The sequence below is a fragment of the Equus asinus genome, chromosome 22, assembly GCF_041296235.1.
Source record: "Equus asinus isolate D_3611 breed Donkey chromosome 22, EquAss-T2T_v2, whole genome shotgun sequence".
Classification (NCBI taxonomy): domain Eukaryota; kingdom Metazoa; phylum Chordata; class Mammalia; order Perissodactyla; family Equidae; genus Equus; species Equus asinus.
Genome location: NC_091811.1, coordinates 45,134,155 through 45,158,611, shown reverse-complemented (window position 1 = coordinate 45,158,611; position 24,457 = coordinate 45,134,155). Strand labels below are relative to the sequence as shown.

At 37.9% G+C, this 24,457-nt stretch overlaps 1 protein-coding gene across 2 annotated transcripts in view; it reads left to right on the top strand.

Moving 5' to 3' along the window:
- The window catches only part of GXYLT1 (glucoside xylosyltransferase 1), a 46,468-nt gene extending 37,040 nt beyond the window's left edge, over positions 1–9,428 (top strand). For both annotated transcript variants that reach the window (XM_044756017.2, XM_070494229.1), the window contains one exon: positions 3,576–9,428. In XM_044756017.2, coding sequence (XP_044611952.1) covers positions 3,576–3,737 — 162 coding nt within the window. In that variant the 3' untranslated portion in view covers positions 3,738–9,428. The remainder of the gene's footprint in view (positions 1–3,575) is intronic.
- Positions 9,429–24,457: the final 15,029 nt, after the last annotated feature.

The window sequence follows — 24,457 nt, the reverse complement described above, 5'->3', positions numbered from 1 at the left end:
TAGGCTACTGTTTGAGTGTGTTATTTGCTAGATTCTTTTGTCCTATAACCTTGACACATAAGGTTTCTGAATAATTAGTTTATCATGATAACAACTACACTCACTGAAGAATTATAAAATTTAGTGTTGATATTCATTTTAATGTAGCAGACCTTGTATGCCTTCAGAAATCAATACCATATTTTAATAATGTTTATGATGGGTTGTCAAAAGGTGATAAAAATGAAGAAAAGTACTTTTGGGGTTCTGAGATTGCAGGATAGAAAAGAAATGCATTCCTATAAAAATGTTTCTTTGTTTCCTTTGAGCATTAAAAAGCGTCCGTTATTAAGGAATTAAATCTTGCTAGTTTTAGTTGATCTTTTCTCTGATCTTTTATAAATATATTCCTTTAAAAAGCTGAGTAATGGTTTTAAGCTGATTAATTACGCTTGATTTTTAAAAAGTAAATCTTATTTTTAAAATTATTTCAACACTGAATTAATGATTTTTTGTGTTTGTTTTGAGTCTGTGTTAACTGTAGCTGTATCCATCCATTTTTCAACTTAATGAGGTTAATCAGTCTTTTATGGTGCTCTTGATTAGTATTTTTATCTTTCCTTATCTATAATTCAGTAAGAAGTATAATTTTTAGAAGAATTGCATTCAGACAAGAGTATTTATGCAAGTTTCAGACAGAAGCTTAGTCATAGCCATCGAGTACAGTGAACAATATGAATTAGAAAGGATGTGATCCATCTCTAAAATGTAAATGCAAGGCCATGTCTGCCAGCAAATCAGTTTTTGCACTCGATACGTACTTGTTAAATATTAGTTGTTGAGTGAATAAAAATATTATGATTGCAAATTCAGAATGGGAACAAAACACTTTATTGCTCTGTGAGGTGTTTTCTGCTTCATCTATTTCATTCTGAATTATTATATTTCTTGGTGTTTTGTGTTAACTTTGATTTACTGCACACCCTGCTAAGGTTTGCATAACTGTCTCTGCGAGAGAATCTTGAATGTTCCCCTCCTACACTACCTTCTTGTATATAGTTGGCACTTAGCATTGGTTGGGTTGCACTGCCATGTTTTTAAAACATGTTCTGTTCTTTGAAAATGCCTCGAATTATCATCATAGCCTCACCATTTACTTGCTGCCTTTCACCTGGCAGTCATGTATAAAGCATGACCTTCCTAAAAGTTTGTGTAGGGGGTACTGTGCCAGTGAAGAGGGAGTGATTAACTGTGTCAGGAGAGGCTTCTCCGAGGAGCTGACATTTGGACTGAGCTATAAGGATGAGGACCAGGCAGGGAAGGAAAGGTAAAGACGAGTCCGGCACAGCGTGCAAGATGGGAAGAGGCCTGCAGTCAGGGAAAGGCACCTGTGGCCTCTGGGAAAGGGAACACCGGGATGCTGGTTACGCACCACACAGCTCTGCGCGCACTGCAGAGTATGCGAATGGCAGAGTGCAGGGACTTCAGGCTGCATTTATATAGGTGGATATTTGGGTTATTTATCATCTTCTCCCTTAAAGGTCAAATTGCTTGTGTTATACGATGGACTAAAAGAGTTCTAATTCATGAGCCACTGTTTTTATTTCAGGAAAATAGTCATCAAAAGACTTTCCCAGTGAAGGAAAAAAAATTCTTAACCATAAACACTGGGATATAAATCACATGAAAATGAACAAACTGAATCTCCAGTACCTCATATTCCTGGGAGTTAACTTTTAAACACCTTTGTAATGATTTCATTTTATTGTCATTGTGCAGTAAGGAAAAGATCACAGTTGGGTCTCCCCTTATTACCCGCCTCTCAAACCAGATGTTTTTTGTACACATTGAAATGTTACTTGATAGTGTCACTTGATAATGGTGATAAACCTTGATAAAGGTTGCCTTCTTCAATTTGGCTGCCACTTTTAACCCCTAGCAAATTTAGGCATGTCTGTATACAGCACAGCACTTTTCCAATTTCCCACTGTTAATCGAGCTTCATCTTTCAGCAGAACTTTTGAGACCGGCTTGGCACGGTTCCGTCTGCCTGTCTGGATAGGCGGTGTGTGTGTGGGTGAAGTGCTTGAGCTTCTGGAGCAGACAGTGGGGTGACATCTTGCCTTTGCCACGTACCAGCTTTGTAACTGTGGGAAAGTTCTTTTTCCCTGCCTTAGTTGCTTCCTTGTAAATGGGGATAATTATATTACCTATTTCATGAAGTGGATGTGGGGCTTAAATGCATTGATACATATAAAGCTCTTAGAAAGGTGCCTGGCGTGTAGGAAGCCCCCTTTTTTTAACCAGTCCAGCTTTCAGTAGTTTCTCCAAGGTGGCTGTGTGCTAGCTATTATTATTTTCATTACATTCTTCCTGATTAAACTTCCTCTCCTCTTTTTTTGGTCTTCAAAACAATTTTAGATACTTACCTTCCGTATATGTGATTTGTGTTTTAAAAATCACCGCAAGAGTGATGGTTTCGACATGCAGTTAATGCTCACGTTTTCTTGCTTAAGAGATACCAAGGTTTAGGATCTCTTTGCATCTCCACACCGATAAAATCCTGTTATGAATTAGCATCTAAGTTCATTCCGTCTCCATAGATTGGCCACAGCAGCCCGCAGACTCACTCATTGTGATTGCAGTGGTGCATTCATGTCCTCTCCCTCGTGTCACGGTGCTGAACCTCAGGGGTAACCTCAGGTCTTGTGCAGCCCCCCAGAGTTCAGGTTCTGAATTTCCTTTGGGATCTTGTATTTTTCACTGACTTCAAACTTTCATGTAAAATGTTCTATTTTCAAGCCCCATACATCTTTCTAATTGAAAATATACCTACTTGCAAACACTAAATGAAAAAAGATACCTGGTTGAAAATGCTAAGTAAGATCACAAGTTATTTCCACTTAATCACTACTACAGTGTTTTCCAAAATATATTCCTTGGGATATTACTACTTTTTACAGTAAAAAAGGATTCTGGTCCAAAAAGAATTTTGGAACTAGTGGGCTAAAACTATTCAAGAGATGTATTTTCTATTTTATTTTTTAGAGTTTTCACGTGCCAGTGTGAATCCCCATGAAGAGTGTGTGATGTTTAGCATCCTCAGATGTCTTCGTCCTCGGGATCATTTGTGCAGTTAGGGTTCTCTGGGAAGTGCTGAACTATGCTGTCGTTCTGCGTTCCTCCCACTCCACACCGCTCTCATTCTTTTCCGGTCCAGCCTCTACACTATTCTCGGAGTGATTTTTGGCTTTCCTTAGTGTCTTTCTGCTACCTCCAGAGCTTTTGGTCACCGTCTCACACCAGTCAGTGTCTCTGGGTCTTCTCTGCCCTCGGATGTGTTCTTGGCTTGGAATGACCTGCCTCCATTACCTCTTCTCTCAAAAGCTTTCCCCGATACTCCCAGTGATTTAACCTGACTTTCTCCCACCTCTTAGATAAGATCGTAGTTCTGTTTAATTCATTGAAAATATTTGTTGAGCCATGTACTTTTTGGGAAGCTTTAAATGGAGGTTGTAAATATTAAGTTGATTGAAGAAGTTGTTTGGAATGTAAATTTTTATGTGTATCTTTGTCTTTTTGTTTTCTTTCCCTAGTGTTCTTTTGAAGATGACAACATCCGTTCCTTATTAAAACCTTTAGAACTGGAGCTCCAAAAGACCGTGCATACATACTGTGGAAAAATTTACAAGATATTTATCAAACAGCTAGCAAAAAGCCTCCGAGATCGTTTTGATAGACCACCAAAGGAAAGGTGATTCTTGGTGACCGCAGAATCAAATGAATGAAAACAACGAAGGATCAGAGGATGTCTGTGAAGGAATAGTCTTGGATGAAGTGTTCAGGAAGGAATTGTTCATCTTCAGAATAATGGTTTTTTCCTGAAGAAGTTAAATGAGCAATATATTCATGTAATGAAGAATAACTTAATGTCTTGGACTCCAACAAGAAGACATTTTTGATCTTTGATGTGTTGTAATGTTATTTGCTATCATTCCAGTATTGATGAAAATATTGTTGAATGGTTGTAGCCTACAGACTGGTTGACTCTTATACTCAAGTGAGTAAGAACAGTAGGAGTGTATGGATGGAGAAAATGTACCTCATACACAGTGGAAACACTCAAACTGTGAGTATAGCAATAATTTTATGTCAGCACTAACCTCACTTTAAATGTGTGAGAAAAAAGTTGTTTACAGGAGCAGAAAAAAGTTCTGTTTCTAAAGAAATGTGATGTAACCGATGTGTAACCATTGACAATCTATGTGTGTGCCTTTATACATTTCATCTCTGTTTTAAAATATTTTTGTGACAATCATGTTTAAAACTATTTCTAGGTTATAAGTGAGCTGCACATTTAAAATTGAGCTGTATAAGAAAGAAGGAAAATAGTGACAATTTTGCAGTTTTAGTCTCGTGTGTGTATTTGTGAAATGTAGTATTTTCATCTGTATATGCTAAACTGTCTTGCCAAAACCGCTAAGATTGTTCAACAGATATTTTGGGAAGTTTTTTATCACTTTAAATGAAAATTTTCAGCTTTACTGGGCATTCTGGAAGCAAAAAATATGCTGATAATATAGTGAGATCCTAAATAGTATGCTTATATGACAGTGGAAAATGTGATAGACCAAAATGCATAAGCTATATACTTCCTGTGAACAGTAATTTTAGTTATATTGGAGCAGAAAAAAGTAGTCCATTTAAGCTTCTTTTTTTCTACCTCAAAATGGCTTTACAAAATATTTTTGAAGAAGCAAATGTATAGAGCCTTCTTTCGAGTAAGTTAGACAACTTCCCTGGATGATTTGGATTAAGAAGATTGTTACATCTGGCTATAGAAAAAGTAGTTTTGATTGGGTTAATGTGCACATATGCCCTTTTTGAATATCACTTGACAGTTCTTTTTTTAAATCTTGAAGAAAAATATTGCTTCTCTTAGTGTTCTCGACCACTGTCTAATATAACTATAGATTCTAAGTACGTTGCGTGTACTGTGCTGGGCACATCTCTCATTTTACCAAGTGCTACATGGTTATTGTCTTTTTCTCTTTTTGATGTTTTAATTCTTAGAGAAGGGAAGATCATGAAGGAAAAATATCACTTATGTGAAAATAGTGGTTTTTGGCTTATGAAGACATAGTGCCCTCTGGATACAGAGAATATGCAGAAGGAGCTGGTCTGTACAGTTGTCCTGTCTTTTGTTGTTCAGTCAGGGACAAACTGAAAGAGGAAGGTGTATGAGAGGCAAATTAGATAGAAGTTGATAACCAGCCCAGCACTCCTAGAGCAGCTGCATCTACAGAGCACAATCTCTACATCTTTGGCAGAGTGCCATGGTGAACATAAGAACTTGTGAACTCGGTTGAAATTGAGTTTGCTGAGTTGAAAATGAGAATCCTAGAATTTGAAGTTTGGAGGGTATATGTAAGATCATTTCTAACGGACCCCAAGTGAGACCATTGCCTCTGTGGCTGTGTTAGATCCTCTTGGGGAGCCCGTTGAGAGATACACTGTGTCTAGGATAGGGGCTGCAAACTTTTTTTTTAATGTAGAGATTTTAAAATTACACAAAAGTAGAGAGAATAGTACAGTGGTGCTCATTCTCCACATCAAACACTTACCAATATCTTACCATATTTGCATCATCTAGGCCTTTTTTCTTTGCTGAAGTATCTTAAAGATCCCAGACATCGTGTTATTTCACCACTATGAACACTTTGAGAACTACAATGACATCAGACCTCCACCATATTAAGTGAATATCCAGTCCTTAAGCAGATTTCCCTTATTGTCTCCAATGTTAGAATCGGGGTGCAAAAATAAGTCACATTATGATGCTATTTTTAATAAGCACCTCAGACGATTTTGATGTCAGCTAGTTTGGGAACCACTGGAAATCATTTTGCCAACTTGAACATTGAAGTTAGGATTCCATAGTTCTTGGCACAGTTGGTAGATTATAAATGTGATTCTGAAATATTAAAGGAATTACGTGGGGTTATTGACAAGATATGAATTTATGTTATTAGTAAGTTCCTTAGATTTAATTTCCTCAGTGAACAGAGACTCTCAACCATGTGGACTTTGCTATGATTGATTGGAACTGTGTGGAGTGTGGTCATAGTTTAATCCAGTTGGACTGTATACTGTGGTCTCACATGTTGCGGCTTATTAACACTGTCACACACTCTACATTGTGGATCAGTTGGAAGGTTCTTCTGGTTTATTCAGACCTCACCCAATTGGGCATTTTACCATAAATTGGGTTATGGTGAAAACTCTCCTCTTAGGGACTATTTTACTTAAAGTTTAGGATATCACAGAACATCCATAACAATATTAAAAGGAGTTTTCTGAATTTATATGGTAACTTTTTCCTTGAGCATACTCAAGAAATGCAGTTCTTGGCGTTAATGAGGTTAAATTGTAGAACAGCTTAGAGAACATATTTCTTTTTGTGAAACAGTATATCTATGCAGTTTATATAAATTACATTATCTATTCTTTGAGTCTACGTGTTAGAACAATTCTGACCTCAGAACTATCTCTGGGTTACAGTATTACCAAAGTGGAATGACTTTAAAATGTAGTCAAATTTCCTTTGTGTGAAGTAGCCATTTTAAAAGAACTTGGAAACCTTTAGAAAATATATGTTGTGATTTACATTTTATGAAGATATGTTTTTCCCCCATGAAGAAAGAATAGTTCATAATATTTAAAGTAACCCAGTTGTCTTTGGAGATTTTCGAGCCTGAAACGATATCACTGCTGACAGACTGCTCTTTGCCTCTAGTCAGATGTTATTGGTGTAATGGAAGGAACACCAGACTGTGAACTAGATCTGGATTCTCTTCTTGCTTAGGGACCCCAGGCATATCGTTTAACCTTCTCTGTGCCTTAGGTTTGTAAACAATCAATATGCCCTTTCAACCTCATGAGACTCAGAAGTCATGAGTCACGAAGTTACAAGACACGGAAGAGAGGAGGGATTTGAACACATTCTGCATGGCTTATATGGTGCCACAGCAGCCTTGCTGTCAAAGGTCTGTTTCATCTTGCTGTCTCCTGTGCAGATCATTCTGTTTCCTTAGGCTGAATGTTTCCTGACATATATTGTGGCTCCAGTATGAATTTGCTTATATTAGGTAAGGAAGAGTTTTTAAGGAAAGGAAAGCAGAGAAGAAAAGAATGATGTAAGTGAATGATCAAAAAAAGAAGGAAAAGAGAGAAAGTGAGAAAAGTGAGGAAAGAGAAGGGTATGAGAGTGAGAATGGCAAAAGGCAGAGTAAGAGAAAAGATGGAATGAAAGTGGGGATGCAGTGATGGAGAGAGATGATGGGGAAACAGCCACCCCACCCTATGCCTTTGTCTGCTTGCCTTCCTCTGTGTTGGTCCATGAGGCCCTCTGGGGGCAGGAAGCGGGCTGGCGTTCATGGAGGGGGCAGCAGGGCTTCCTTTGGTCGATTTGTTGATACTAGAGTTGTTTGTGGGTCACTCTGCTCACTGGTCATTTAGTGCTAATGATTCAACATTGTATTTTTTCACTGGCTCCCAGTTTGTGAGCCAAGACCTGTGAAAACACGACGACGAATATCTTCCTTTTCAGTGTTGTTTGTTGTCATCCCAAATGTTGGCTTATGCGAGACTAACCACACAGAGTGACGGGACGTTAGGGTGGAGGGGACGGCTTCCTTGGGTCTGAGGGGGCCCGGGAATCTATCGCATCAGTGTCCCAGATGAACTGGAAGGAGGCCAGGTTTGAGAATCACTGCCTGGCCTTGAATGGCAGCTTACACAATACGTTACATCTCTTGATTCCTCAGTGGCATACTTTCAGCTGAGCAGTTAGGAATGGATTCAAGAGAACAGGGCACAGGAGAAATGCATTCGAGGAAAAAAACTTAAAAGATAATACAGTGTCTTCTTTTTCAGAAGTTTATATTGTAAGAAATACCTTAGTACAAATCAGAATCTCTTTGAGGTGTTTTAAGAAAGAACACCGATCTGGTTTTTTTAGAATAATTGTTTTGGTTCCTTAGAGTAAATAGAGAAGGAAAGTAGGGGTGCAATATGTCAGGTGTGGGGCCAGTTATCCATTTATTAAATGTAATTTCAGGTGTCTTAAAACAACGGTTGCCTTATTGCATTTTAATATTTAATAAAAGTAGATGAAACAATGATTTGTACTGTAATAGTTATCCTTTTATACATTGCCAAAGCAACCCTTTTTTGCCTATTAAAGTCTGGTAAACTGTTCTGGCGTTTGTTGTTTCTTAATTCATTGAATATGAAACTAGATTTTAAAACGAAGTTATATAAACTTAAGACAAGTCTAAAAGGTAGTACAAGATTGTTCTTTTTTTACACTAAAAATGAATGTGATGTTAATTCAAATATCTAGCAATTACAGAATCATGAGAAGAACGTGGAATAGCATGTTGGACCAGGTGATTTAGAATTGATTACAAATCAACATCAACCTTAGTTTTAAATGGAAAATATGTATTGTCACCTCATCTCTACCAATAATTCCAAATGTCTAATGGGATTGTTTCTTTAGAATTTTCTGTAAACTCAGTTTTCAAACAAAAGAGAACCTTTGAAAAGACATTAAAAAAAATGAAAATTTCTCTTACTACTAATACTGTAAGTGCTCTTTGGATCTGTCGTCAGATATTTTAATATCAAACTTAAGAACTGTTATGGAGTTTTTGCTTATGTTTAGTTTATACGTCCATTCTGAATTTGTGAGCATATTCACTCACATAACATCATAGCAACTCCTTGGAAAAATTGAAGAGAACGCAGCAGTGCATATTCCACTTAAAAAGTAAATTGACTTTGACTATGATGGAAAACAGCTGTTTTCAACCTTTGTTTAAAATCTCTTCAGGGAATGTTGGAATGTTGTGCAAAAGTAATTCAGAGTTTGTAGTATACCTGTAGAATATGTCGTCCCTTCGAACCTTAGCAGGACACACATGCATCTCATGCGTTGTCGGTGCTGGACCACTGGCCTTTGATGAATTCTGTAACAGAGAATCTGTGAAGGCAATGGTGGTTCGCACCTGTTCCTGAAATCAGAAACTGGAAAAGGTTGCAGGTGTTCCAATTTTTCACATAAGTATTTTGCATAAGTATATTAATATTTTGAGTAGTAATGGTTCTAAAGCTGCAGGAAGGCATCTTGGTGTACTGTGATATGTAGAGATTACCACCCTTAAACTGCTTTTTCCCTTAAAATCTTATGGTTTTATGATAATTTGGATATCTCCCTCCAAGTGTTTCATGTATCTTGACATTTATTAAAGAGGAGTATAAGATTATACATTCAGATGTAACCTGAGAATAATGGAAGGTTGCTTTGTTCTGTTTTGGGGAGTTCACCTCATCTTTTTCTTGAGAAACTGTGTGTTGCTGTTACTAAATAAACATTTACTCAATAAGTGTTTGATTTCTTCAATTGATGTGCCTGAATTATTCTAGCCATCAGAAACAGTTTTGGGATCTTTAGGGTTGGGATGCTTGATAACTAGGAGTCTAGGCAGAGGGCACTTTCTAGATTGGCTAATTCAGCAGCTGAATAATGTCCTCAGGAACCTAGGTACCTTCTGTATTTCTGTTACCATTCTCATCATATGAGCTTCGTCTCCCCGTGTGGCCCCAAAGTGACAGCCAACATTCCAGGTCACAAATGACAACCAGAGGCAGAAATGTATGTCCTTTTTTATAAGAGGAACGTTCCACTTTCACTTGCCCTCATGGCCGTAGCAATGTCTGTGTCTAAAGCAGTCATTTTGCAAAGGGAATAAAACTCCTTAACAATTGGCTCATCACCAAAAAGATTTGCCCAGGAACTTAAAAATGGCCTCCCTTGAAGAATGGCTGCTCTGAGGAAACATGTTTTGCTCGAGGCTGGTGGGGTAGACGGGCAGGGGGCTTGGCAGATAGCTGTTGGATAGGCAACGGACCGTACATTATTTTACTGGCCCAAGTATTTCTTATAATTTCCAAGGGGATCAAAGATCTAGAGGAGAGCTCCTTTTCTGTACCAGGGTGTAATTTTGCTTTAAAAGGTCTCTGTAATGTGATAATTTAATGGTTTTCAGTTTTACATGTTTTATTATTTATACAGTGGGTTTTCTGGTCACAATCATAGCGTAAAGGGTTTGAAAACATTATTGCTTCCAAGGAAAGTTTAAAAGTTATTTTAAATTCATGATGCAAAATGTATTAATTACTTATTAGCAATCCGTCATTTTTAATATATTTTTTCTAAGTTACTGAATGTCCTCGTTGAAACAAACATTCAAACAATACAGAAGACTTAAAAGTATATGAAGTAAAAAATAAAAGACCTTCCTATCCATCCACCACTAAAAACGTGTGCTGTGTATCCTCCCAGTGTCTTGCTATGCGCACCTATACAGGACACACACAGGGATGGTTCTAAAAATGGCTCCCACGTTGCACAGTCTTCTGCAACTTGCCTTTTTGCACATAATACATCATGACATCTTTCCTTGTCAATACATTAGATCCACCTCGTTCTTTACAGCGGCGTATTATTTCATGGTAGTGTGCTTAAGTGGAGATTAACACACACACTCCTGAAGAATAAAAGTGTAAGTAATGAGTTTTAACTTGATAGGGAAAAGTAATAATTAACCACTTTTCCCATTATTCTAGTTAAGTGTGATTTAATTAGGAGCATTAAATTGTGAATAAACAAACTGTAGTGTACTTCAAGCGTCAAAGTAAATGTCAGATTGTTATAATTTTAATTTTTTAGTTAAAAGGATGAAGGTTTCTGTGCAAGTTATGCAATACACACTAATAAATAACAGTTAAGTTAAAAATTTGTGAAAATTAACAAAAATTGACCCCCAGATTTACCTTTGCTTTGCCTCCTGTTCTTCAGCATTTGAAGTATATTCATAGGGCCACTTAACTGGTTAAAAGAGGTTGTCAATCCTTTAAAACAGTTCTGTCCAACAGAAATATAATGCAAGCACATACATAATTTTAAATTTTCTGGTAGCCACATTAAAAGCAGTAAAACACACTTGAAATTAATTACAATATATTTTACTTAACCCCATATATCCAAAATGTTATCATCTGGACATATAGTCAACATAAAAATGTCAGTGAGATATTACCTTTTTTTCATACTAAGCATGTATTTTTCACATATAACATGTCCCAATTTGAACTTGCCATGTTTCAAGTGTTCAGTGGCCACTTGTGGCTACCATGTTGGATGGCGCAGCTCTAGAATGTGAACTCTGAAGGCAAAAACCGTTTGTTTTTACTGTAGTATCTCTGTCACCTAATGCTGTGATTGTACATGGTAGACACTCAAAATGCGTTCAATGAATTTTAATTGAAAGATATTTTATAAAGTTATGGAGGGGTTTTTTGTTTTTGCTGAGGAAGATTTGCCCTGAGCTAACATCTGTTGCCAATCTTACCTATTTTTGTATGTGAGCCACCTTTACAGCATGGCCACTGATAGACAAGTGTTGTAGGTCCACGCCCAGGAACTGAACCCTGGCTGTCAAAGTGGAGCACGCTGAACTTAACCACTAGGCCACCAGGGCTGACCTTGGAGGGTTTTTTTTTTTAATACATTTGGAGAAGAGTTTAAACTCTGACCATTTTATTTATAAAGACATTAAATAAAATTCTATTCCAAAAAATGTACACCCTCATCAATAGTGAAAGAAATTAAAATTAAACCAGAAGAGGAGAATTTTTTTCTAATCTAGTGAAAGTGGGGTTTTTTTGTCTTGTTTTTTAATGAACGAAGCCCAATGCTGGCAAGGTTATGGCAGGTTTATCTTTGAGACTAGCAACTTCTGCCTTGGACTCTTAGAATCCTGAGTTTCCTTGTAAGAAGTCTGACTCCCTTGCTATAGAAACCACCTGGAGACATCTTGAGACTATATAAGGAAGAAGAGCGTCCCAGCTGAGACCAGGCTTCTGGCCATCCCTACCGAATCCAGGCATGTGAGGGAAGTCATCTCGAACCCTCTTGGACCAGTGAAGCCATGCTGGATCCTCTAGCCCAACCCTGCCACCAGTTGAAAACCACTAAGTGACTCCATTTGACACCAGGTGAAACAGAAGCCCTGCCCAAATTCCGGACCCACAAAATCATGTGATATCATAGAATGATTGTTGCTTGAAGTCACTAAAGTTTTGGGGCAGTTTGTTACCTGATAATAGACAACCGGAACACCTACGCTGACTACCTAAAGTTGCAGTTCACACCTGTCCCTACCTTGGTGCTCTCAATTCTCCTTACTTCGCTCTATTTTTTCCTCCATAGTGCTTATCACCTTCTAACGTAATATAGTATGTTTATCTACTATGTTTATTATTGTATCTTTCTCTTCCCAGTCTACAACCCCCTCCCCCCATTCACCAGAATGTAAACGGATTTTTTTTTTTCTATTTTATTCACTGATACATGCCTGACACATAGAAGTGTTCACTAAATTCTTGTTGGATGAATGAGAGTTAACCCACACTTTATCACAATATATAGATCTCAGCGGAGCTGTCCAAGAATGAGCAAGATATTCAGAAAGTTGCATGGTAACTATGCGGTAATACTACGGGGAAAAAAAATCCAACCTAAAAGAAATTATACCCTAAGGAACAAATTTCCCTCGCGTGCTTCATACTATGGAACAACTTATTAAGGTCATGAATTCATTAAGGTAAACCTCCAAAATGAAATGATAAAAGAATGAGGTTAAAAAAGAGGTTATTGGCCTAAGAAACAAGCTGAGGATCAAAGCGATGCCATTAAAAATCTGATAAATAAATTAGAAAGGAACAGAAGAGACAGTTGAAAATTAAATCACTGACATTGAGGAAGGATTTAGCACAATGAGTCAAATGCCGCCAAAAAAAGGACAGACCATAACAATGAGAAAACAGCCGAAAGGACCACAGACTAGAAATAGTGCATGAACACATGGAACAGGAAAGAAAAAGGTATTTAAAGATACAAGAAAATTTCCTTGAAATGAAAACTATAATAGAGAATTAATCAGCAGATTGAAAGAGCACATCTTATTCCAGGAAATTCTGTTTCTGAATACTAACAACTAGATACAGTCTGGGTAAATTGTTAAATTTCAAAGATTTAAAATTTCTTCAGATAATGTTAGAAAAAGCAAATCATACTCATAACAAAAAAAATCAAGCTATTTTTAGACTTCTGTACAGCAACATTCAACAAACTGAGAAAATGTCTATGATGTTTTGAATGAAAGAAAATGATGCTAACATTTTTATTTATTTTTTATTTATTTTGTGTGTGTGAGGAAGATTGGCCCTCAACTAACATCTGTGCCAATCTTCCTCTATTTTAATGTGGGATGCAGCCACAGTGGGGCTTGACCAGCAATGCTAGTTCCACACCTGGGATCCAAACCTGCAAACCCTAGGGACACCAAAGCAGAGCACGTGAAGTTAACCACTATGCCACCAGGCCAGCTCCTACACTAACATTTTTAATCAAACAAGATCTCATTCAAATATAAAGGCAAAAAAACAGATATTCTCAAACATGCATGAACTCAAAAAATTGCAAACTCTTAAGGCATTCTTGAAAAGCCTACTTATAAATTAAAGCAGTCAGTTAACTGATGAGTCAACGTAAGGACGTCAGCAGTGGAGACATCATGATAAAAGAATTTATGGTGAACAGTGAATCCGTTCAATTATGGGACTAATTGGAAATAGTGGGGGTATTACAATTACATACCAGAATCTAATCTAATATAGACTTTGACAATAATAATGTAATCCACAAAATTGGGAGGTGGAAACATGATTGTAGGAAGTGTTAACAGCAGTTTAAAAATGTGTTGTGATACCAACCTCGTTTTAAAGTTTTTATTTATTTACTTTAAAGTTTTATCACAGAATGAGATTAATCATCATCCTTGATGCAAGATACCCTCTTAGTTTTTGTCCATTTTTAGTCTTTCATTCATTCCTTCATGACATGCCTGGTATAACCCTATTTCTACCTATCCTTCTACCTGTATATATGTAAAGAAGGATCTGAGAAGCAATGTTCACCTGATGTTAATAACACTTATTTCCAGGTGGTGAAATTTGAAGTGATGATAATTTTGTTAACTTGTTTTTGCAGAGAAGTATAAGAGATGCTAAGGAATTGGGGTGGGGGGGAGATTGGAATAGCATCTCTGCCTCTCAATAACTGTAATTTTGAGCAATTTAATTAATGTGTTTTTCAGTTTCTTTATCTGTGAAATGAGTGTGTTAATGGTTCTACCTCATACAACCATTGTGAGAATTAGATGGCTTAATACCCAGAAAGTACTTAAAATCATATTTGACATATGCTGAGATCTCGATAAATGTTAACTTGTCTCCTTTTTTTTTTTATTACTTTTCCTCCTACTAGTCTTCTTCATGCTAGATATTCTTTCAAATAAGCATGTATCATTTTTATTAAAAAAAGTGATTACAAAAACAGAACAAAATCCTTATGTTTAGTTTAAAAAACCTAGCTTCATGTTCTCTGCAAGAAACATGTCTGGTGACTTTAACAAAAAATAATCATGTAATTGATGGGAAAAAATGCCCATGTCATTAGAGGACATAATGTTTCCTTATAGAAAAGGTTTATATGAAAATTTATGGACTTAATTACACAAAGCAGGAGATGACACAAGCTTCCTGATGATAATATGGACTTTTCAGCCCCCAGTGATTTCCATGGGGACGTAGAGTTGTGCCTATGACTAGCTGCACTGAGTTAGGATTCTGCCAGGTCTTACCTTGCCGTTCTCACAGGCCTCTCACCTCCTCCTTTTCCCCTCCTCTGTCTATTTCCTCCCATCCTGACTGTTCTAGAGACTCAAGCTATGTGCCTGCCCACTCACCAGCAGCAAAATAATCCCCACATATTTCTGAATGTTGACACTAAAGGCAATTTCCCAGGTAGGCCTACCATCCCTTGAAAGAATCAGCCTTCAGAACTCTCAGGTTAATCCTGCAATACCTAAGTAAAGTGACAAAGGAAGAAGGAAAATAAGACAATGGAGACAGACAAGAAAAAAATTAAAACAAAAAAATCAAATATAATATTATCAGATAAAGTAAAATAAAGATTTAAAGTTTGTAGTGGGACAGAAGGCCCAGCCTGGTAGTGTAATGATTAAGTTCATGTGTTCCACTTCAGTGGCCTGGGGTTCACAGTTTCAGATCCTGGGCACAGACATACACACCGCTAATCAAGCCATGCTGTGGAGGCATCCCATATACAAAATAGAGGAAGATTGGCACAGATGTTAGTTCAGCAACAATCTTATTCAAGCAAAAAGAGGAAGATTGGCATCAGGTGTTAGCTCAGGACCAATCATCCTCACCAAAAAAAATAAAATGGGACAGAAATATTTTTTTAACAATTTTGTATAGTAGTCTGCCAAAATACACAATTGTTACATATCAAACATTGTGGAAGATGTTTACATATAGCAAAATCCCCCAGAAATAGAAAAAATTGATTAAGCCACCATCATAGTGTCAATCTTTACTACATGTCTTTCAGAATTTGCACATCAAGCATACCAAAAATAGGGGCTGGCCCTGTGGCTGAGTGGTTATGTTTGCACACTCCACTTCAGTGGCCCAGGGTTTCACCAGTTCAGATCCTGGGCACAGCCATGGCACAGCTCATGAGGCCACACTGAAGTGGCGTCCCACATGGCACAACCAGAGGCACTCACAACTAGAATATACGACTATGTACTGGGGGGCTTTGGGAAGAAGAAGAAGAAAAAAAGAAGGTTGACAACAGTTGTTAGCTCAGGTGCCAATTTAAAAAAGAAAAAAAAAGAAGACCAAAAGTAAACAGATGTATTCAGAGGATTTAAATGATGCAATAAATAAACACCATGTTATATATCCATATTTCTAGAACTTAATAACTTGCAAAGAAAACCTTCATCAATTTGTGTATTAGGTAGGACTACCTGGGATGAGATTTGGCTGCAAGTGACAGAAATCCAAAGCGATGGTGAGTTAAAGACGACAGAAGCTTATTTCTCTCTCACAAAAATGTGGGTTGTCAAGGCTGATTAGGAGGTTCCACAATCATCTGGGACAGTCTCTTTCTAGCCTGCTTCTCTGTCATTCCCAATGTGTCATTCTTCTACCAGTGGTACAAGAACGTCATTCTGGCTCCATCTAGCATGTGCGCTTTCCAGGTAGCAGAGAGGAAGAAATGGACGAGAAAGGGCCTACTCCCAGCTTTTAATAAAACTTTTGGGGAGTATCACAAATTACCTCTACTTATATTCCTTTGGCCTAGAACCTAGTCATATAGACATATGTACCTGCAATGGAGGCTGGGATATTTTTACACATTTTCACATGGGCCTGGATAAAATTTATGTCTACTACTGAAGAAGAAAAAGAAGAGGAGAATAGATATTGAGGGAGAACCATCACTGAGATACTTTGCACGTCTGAAAATGTGTTTTTTCTCCACTTCACCTGTTGGATAATTTGGCTGGGTATAGAACTCTAATTTGGACAATTTGCCTTTCAAATTTGCAAGACATTGTTCTATTGTCTTTTAATTTCCAGTACTGTTTGTATTAGAGTTCTCCAGAGAAACAGAACAAATATATATACATATATACACACATGTGTATCTATATATGGGTGTATATATATATATATAATGAGGAATTGGCTTACACAATTATGGAGGCTGAGAAGTCCTACGATCAGCTGTCTGCAAGCTGGAGACCCAGGAAAGTTGGTGGTGTAATGCAGGCTGAGTCCAAAGGCCTGAGAACCAGGGAAGCTGATGGTGTAAATCCCAGTCTGAAATGGAATCACTATTTCAAAGAGATACTTGCATTCCCATGTTCATTGCAACATTATTCACAATAGCCAAGACGTGGAAACAAGCTAAATATCTGTGGATGGATGAATGGATAAAAATACACAGGGATACCTCATTTGATTGCATTTCACAGATACTGTGTTTTTTATAAGACCCTCCACCAGCAAAAAGATTACGACTTGCTGAAGGCTCAGAGGATGGTTAGCATTCTTTAGCAATAAAGTATTTTTTAATTAAGGTATGTACATTGTTTTTTAGACAACATGCTATTGCACACTTAACAGACTACAGTACAGTGTAAACAAAACTTTTGTATGCACTGGGAAACCAAAAAGTTCATGTGATGACTCATTTTATTGCAAAATTTGCTTTTTTGCATTGGTTGAGAATCGAACCCACACCTTTGAGGTACACCTATATATACAATGGACTGTTATTCGGTCTTATAAAAGGAAGGAAATCCTGCCATTTACAACCACATGAATGAATCTGGAGGATATCATGCTAAGAGAAATGAGCCAGACACAGAAAGACAAATACTATATGATCTCACTTATATGAGGAATCTAAAACAGTTGAACTCAGAGCAGAGAGTAGAATGGTGGTTACTAGAGGCTGGAGGGTGGAAAAATGGGGAGATGTTGGTAAGAGAGTACAGAGTCTCAGTCATGAGATGAATAAGTTCTGGGGCACCAATGTACAGCAGGCTGACTAGAGTAATGATACTGTATTGTATACTTGAAATTTGCTGAGAGTACATCGTAAGTGTTCTCACCACATACACACATGAAATGATAACTAGGTGATGTGATGGATATACTAATTAGCTTGAGTGTAGTAATCATTTCACAGTGTATATGTATATCAAAACATCATGGTGTACACCTTAAATACATACAATTTTTGTCATTTGTACCTCAACAAAGCTGGGGGGGAAAATACCAGTCCACGTGCAAGAGAAGATGAGATGTCCCAGCTCAAGCAATAAGGCAGGGAAAAAAGGGGCAAACTCCTCCTTCCTCCACCTTTTGTTCCATTCGGGAACTCAGTGGATTGGATGATGCCCACTGACGTTGAGGGGTGGCAATCCCCTTTAGTAAGCCCACCAATTCAAATGCTAATCTCCTCCAGAAGCACCCGCACAGACACACCCAGAAATAATGTTTAATCTGGGGACCCCTTGGCCCAGTCAAGTTGACATATAAAGTTAATGTTGTTGACATTCTGATGGAACTCTGATTCTTGAGCTCCTGCATGTGGCCTGATTTTCTTTCTTAAAACTAGTAAGATCTTTTCTTCATTTTTTTCCCCTTTCTTTTTTTCTTCATTGTGCTGGGAATTCTTCTTAGAGTTCTGAAATTTGATGATGAGTCTTTTTCCCTTCAGTATGCTGGGTACTTAATAAATATTTTCATTTGGACATTTGGTCCTTCATTTCTTGAAGGACATTGCCTTGAAAACTTTCTTTGTGCCTTTTTCTCTCTTTTTGGAACACCTATTTTTCAGCTATGGTATGGCCTGGAGTAGTTCTCTAATAATATTGTCATTTCTCACCTAATTTTTATAAGTCTAAGTCATCTTTGACACTTCTATTCAGTTTTTCATTTATTTTCATATTTTTAATTTCCAAGAATACTTTTTTTTTTTTTGAGGAAGACTGGCCCTGAGCTAACATCTGCTGCCTATTAATCCTCCTCTTTTTGCTGAGGAAGACTGGCCCTGAGCTAACATCTGTGCCCATCTTCTTCTACTTTATATGTGGGATGCCTGCCACAGCATGGCGTGCCAAGCAGTGCCATGTCCACACCTGAGATCGCAACTGAGAACCCCAGGCCGCTGAAGTGGAATGTGCGCACTTAACCGCTCCGCCACTGGGTGGGCCCCTCCAAGAATGGTTTTTTGCTCTCTGAATATTCGTTTTAATAGCATCTTGGTCTTGTTTCAAAGATGCACTCTTTTCTCTAGTGATTTTGCATTATCTCAAAGTTCCTTTTTAATTATTTGTTTTGGTCTGTCTTTCATGTTAGGTTGAATCTTTCTAATGTCTGGTGATGTTTGACTATCTTCCTGTTTATCATTGAGGAACCTAACAGCTGCGGGGAAGCCCTGCGCATGGCTGGGATTGACCACCCTGGCTTGACTCGAGGGTAATGGGTGCTGTTTTGTTGGGAACTCCTGATCCTCTCAGTAGCTATAGGTCTTTTTTCTTGGGCTGGTCAGATTCCTTAGAAAAGAACCCTCATTTATGGGGTTTGAGCCTGACTGCAATATTGGGGGATCTAAGTAGGGCAAGGGGGCTGTTGCCTTTCACTTAATTAATTCATCCCCTCTCTTTTTTTGGTAAAATGCACCTTACTTTCAGTTGAGCCTGATGTACCCAAATTCAGGGTCTTTTTGTTCAAACTCTCTAGCCAGTTAAATTCCAGACTTCTGCCATAGCGGAGGAACGGCATTGTACAGAGGCACGGGGGTCGGGGTGGGGGCGGGGAGGCGGCCTGGGGGAGTGGTAGCTTTAGTTAACTCCCATTCGTTGAGTCTACCAGGTCTCTGCTTTCAGCAGCACGCTGTCCTCCAATTCCTGGTATCTCTCCATGGTTCTTTGATTTAAGTGGCTTATTTCTGGGCTTTCCCCATTGCCTGCTTGCCTTTGAATGGTCAGTAACTCCTTGTTCATTTGCATTCCACCTTGCAGATTTTTGTTGCTTTCATCTCCTTTCCTGCTTTCGTTGACTGTCTGGGTTCGTGCCTCTCCTGTTTTATTATCATTTTAGTGGAGTTTAGTGAAGAAGCAAAGGTAAATATGTGACTTCAGTTAACTACGCTTAATTCAGCAATTTGTTGTTTTTAACACAAGGAGTTTTAATTCACTTTTCTATCTGTGCTTCTCATTTTACCATCTGTACATTTTTAGCAGCCTTAATTACATGCAAAAGACTCATTTAGCTAAACTCTGGCTGTTTTAAGCTATATCTGCTTCCAGAAAGCTCCTTACTCTACCCCACAGATGAGTTTATTAAAGGACCTAAGCCTTTCCTAATATTGAGCACTAAGTATGATGCCTTTTGCTTTATATTTATTAGCTCATGCAATCTTTATGACAATCCTAGGAGTTAGATAGTACAATCCCCACTTTATAGATAAGAAACTGAGAGATAGACATGGTATGATATTTGCCTAAGGCAAAGCACCTTAGAATTTAGTGCTCTTTTCTTGAACCCAAAGCAGCAGATATGCATCCTTTTGCTTTGTTGTTGTTGTTATTCTTCCTTTTTCTATGACTATATTGTCTTTTGGGGGAAAATGTAGTTAACTACTGAATGAATCATTTAATTTTCATTTCTAAAGGGACGCTCTTGGTTTTTGTTAGTACTATTGGAGTTCCTTTGAGATGGGCAATTTATTAGGGTGCTATAATGTGCTTTTCACTACCCTCATGCTCCAGGAGGCCAATTTATCTCATACTTTTCCTTTTGATAGTTTAACATCATAACCACAGCTCTGTAATTATATGCTGCACACTACAGATTCACTTGATAAAATGTTCATTTTTAAAGCATTGTCAAGTCTGCTGATCATTTGCAAACTTTTTTGTACCAAAATATCATCCGTAAAATTAATTTATAATATTTCTATAAATACCCTGCAAAAGCAAACAAAAACCCTGATAAACCCACGTTCCCACCCAAGACTGACCAAATGTATATAGAACTTGTATATGTTCGCAAATATCTTTGATCTTTGTTTGGAATGGTTTTGGAAAAACACTAAATATAACATTTTTACTATAAATTATTTAATTGACTCTCCTTTGCCCTGTGTGTCAGTCTCTCCCTTTGTGAAATTAAGATTTATATATCTATTTTGCCAAGATTGAGAAAAGAATCAACGAAGAAATGTGAAGGTGATCAAAAGTCTGAAAATTTATAATTATTCTGTTTCACTCCCTTAAAAAACCCCCACAGTCTGTAATATTTCAGAGGAGGATTAATCGGCAGCAGATGTTAGCTCAGGGCTGATCTTCCTCAAAAAAAAAAACAAAAAACTATTCTTGGAAATTAAAAATATGAAAATAAATGAAAGGCTCAATAGAAGTGTCAAAGATGACTTAGACTTATAAAAACTTAAATTCTTTTAGGCAGTTATTGGGGGAGGTCAAAATTTCTTTCAGAGTCTTTTGTACTTAAAAATAATCAAGGCAAAGAGACACATTTTGGGGTGGCCAATTCTGATCCCCCAGAGGGTATAGAGTTTTGGTTTTGAAAGATGAACATAGTTCTGGAGTTCAGTTGCATAGCAACATGAATGTGCTTGATATTATGGAACTCTACACTTAAAAATGGTTAAGATGTTAAATTTTATGGTATATGTGTTAGGCCATAGCGATTGACACACTTTCAGCTTCCCATTCCAGAATCCAGTTTGAGTAGAGGGTCCCTCCTGCCTTTGTGTTACCACCCAATTAGATAACACAATGCTTCTCAATAAAATGCCAGAAAACCTAGTTTAGGTGAAAATTGCCACCAGTGGGGAAAAGACAAAAATTCCAAGGACAAGCTTTCCTCACAAATATTACTTTTCAAGGGAAAGTTTTATCTGTACTTTAATTTGCATTGTACTAATTTACAATTTAGTTTTTAAAAATTAAATTATTAAGAGGTCAGCCGATGAACAAAACATCTTTGAAGTATTATCAATCCTGTTCAGATATTACTTGTGACATAATCATGTTTATTATAATTTCAAAGAATAGTAAAAACTTATTTTATATAAGGAAAAAAAAACCAACCAAAAGGCCTTTTTTTTTTTTTGAGGAAGATTAGCCCTGAGCTAACTACTGCCAATTCCTCCTCTTTTTGCTGAGAAAGATTGGCCCTGAGCTAACATCCGTGCCCATCTTCCTCTACTTTATATGTGGGACACCTACCACAGCATAGCTTTTGCCAACTGGTGCCATATCCACACCCAGAATCCAAAACGGTGAACCCCAGACCGCTGAGAAGCGGAATGTGTGAACTTAACCACTGCGCTACCGGGCTGGCCCCAACAAAAAGTCTTTTTACTCCCATGACAAAACATCTATAATTTATCCTTCTCTCTTCCTCTCCTACCTCCACCACTGACTTTCACTGCCCAAATGCAGTTTTATACATGTGCTCACAGACATAACTGTAATTGCAAAGTATGCAGCTATGTGTCTATTTTGGCAGATGGCCCCATGTGTGTTAGATCAGGACAAAGAGTGACTAAGTTAACAGGAATATCAGGATAACAGAAAAATCGCAGTCAGCATTTTGTTAAAAAAAATCTTGTGAGAAGTGAAGTCAGCATCACGACAGAGTGAGCTTCCCCAGTAAACTCTCCCCTCCAATATACAATGAAAAGGACATTCATACTCCAACAAAGGACATCAAAACACAACAGAAAAAACGTCGGAGGTGGAGAGGCTGGAGCCCTGGGAGGAGGAGGTGGAACGGGGTAAGAGAAAACTTCGCTCCCTCCCCTAAAAACTGCAATCCTGGACTACAGGTGGCTTCCAAGAGGGAAGGAATGGGGGAGGGGATGTTTGTTTGTAACATCAAGGATCCCTGAGGGCCCTTGCAGCCTGGAGGAAAGCCCTCTACCAGGGCGAGAGCTTTCGTGGGGGGGGGGGGGTGACCTTATCAAGCCAACACCCCAGGAGAGCAGATAGCGAGAGCAGAGCAAGAAAACCCCGAGAGCACGCAGGAGAAAGTGCCCCTCCACCCACCCACCCAGCCCTGCTCCCTCACCTAGGATATGGGCTGAAGGCAGAGGGCTCAGAATACATGGCTCTTGACCCACCACCCAGTGGCAATAGGCAGTAACTGTGACCAAATCATGCCAGGATGTTAAAAAACAGAGCCACTCCCTCTAGCAATATCGAACATCATATTAGCCTTCCAGACCAGAGAGAAAATGACAAGTACCCAGAAATAAGCCCTGAGGACACAGAAATATTAAATCTAAAGGACAAAGAATTCAAAATAGCTATCATCAAAAAACTCGAGTTAAAAGAGAATGTAGGGAAACAAGTCAACAAATTCAGCAGCTACTTCACAAAAGAGATTGCCACTATAAAGAAGAATCAATCAGAAATATTAGAGGTGAAAGAGACAATGCAAGAAATAAAACACAATATGGATTCCCTGAAGGCTCAAGCAGATGTCATAGAGGAGTATATCAGCACAACCTAAGGTAGATGTGTTGAAATGCTCCAGATAGAGGAGGAGTGAGAACTAAGACTAAAAAGAAATGAAGAAAGTCTCCAAGAAATATCCAACTTAAATAGGAAATACAACATAAGAATTACAGATATTCAAGAAGTAGAAGAGAAGGAGAATGGAGCAGAAGGCTTGTTCAAACAAATAATAGCATCGAACTTCCCAAACCTAGGGAAAAAGATGGAAATCCATATGGAAGAGGCTACCAGATCTCCTAAATATGTCAATGTAAAAAGACCTACTGCAAGGCATATGGTAGTGAAACTGGCAAAAGTGAATGACAAAGAAAGAATACTAAGGGCAGCAAGGCAGAAGAAAATAACCTACAAAGAAACCCCTATCAGTCTTTCAGCATATTTATCTGCAGAAACCTTACAGGCCAGGAGAGACTGGAATGACATATTCAAATCTTTGAAGGACAAAAACTTCCAGCCAAGGAATACTTTATCTAAGCAAAATTATCCTTCAGATATGACAAAGAAATAAAAACTTTCCCAGACAAACATAAGCTAAGGAAGTTTGTAGCCATGAGACCCCCCCACCCCGAGAAGAAATCCTCAAGAAGGCCCTCATACCTGAAAAAAAAGAGTGAGAGAGAGAAAGGGGTTACAAAGCATGGAGTAAGGAGATAAATAGGTAGACAGAATCAGAGCAGGATAGCAAATACTCAAGTATAGCAATAAAGACAAAGAGAAGGAAAACGCCAAAAACAAAGACAATCTTGTCATTTTAACCACAAACTCATAACACAAGACGGAATAAGATGTGAGAAAAACAACCTAGGAAGGGAAGAGGTAAGGGACTGAATCAGTTTAGTCTAAGGAAATAAGAGGCCATCAGAAAAGGGACTGTCTTATCCATGAGATTTTGAATACAAACCTCAGGGTAATCAGTAAACAAAAAAGCAGAACAGAGACACAAATAATAAATAAGGAGAAAACAAAGAAACACAAGATAAAAAGCTATATAACTCAACTGGCAGAACAAAATACACAGAGTGAGAAACAAAGGAAATGCAGAAGAACCGGAAAATGAGTGATAAAATGGCAGGATTAAGCCCCCATATACCAATAATCAACCTAAACATAAATGGATTGAATTCTCCAATAAAAAGACAGAAAGTGGCAAGACGGATTAAAGAACAAGACCCAACAATATGCTGCCTCCAGGAAATACATCTCAGCTCCAATGACAAAAACACAGGCTCAGAGTGAAAGGATGGAAGAAGATACTCCAAGCCAATGGCAAACAAGAAAGCAGATGTTGCAATACTTCTATCAGACAAAGTAGACTTCAAGATAAGACAGGTAAAGAGAGACAACAAGAGGCA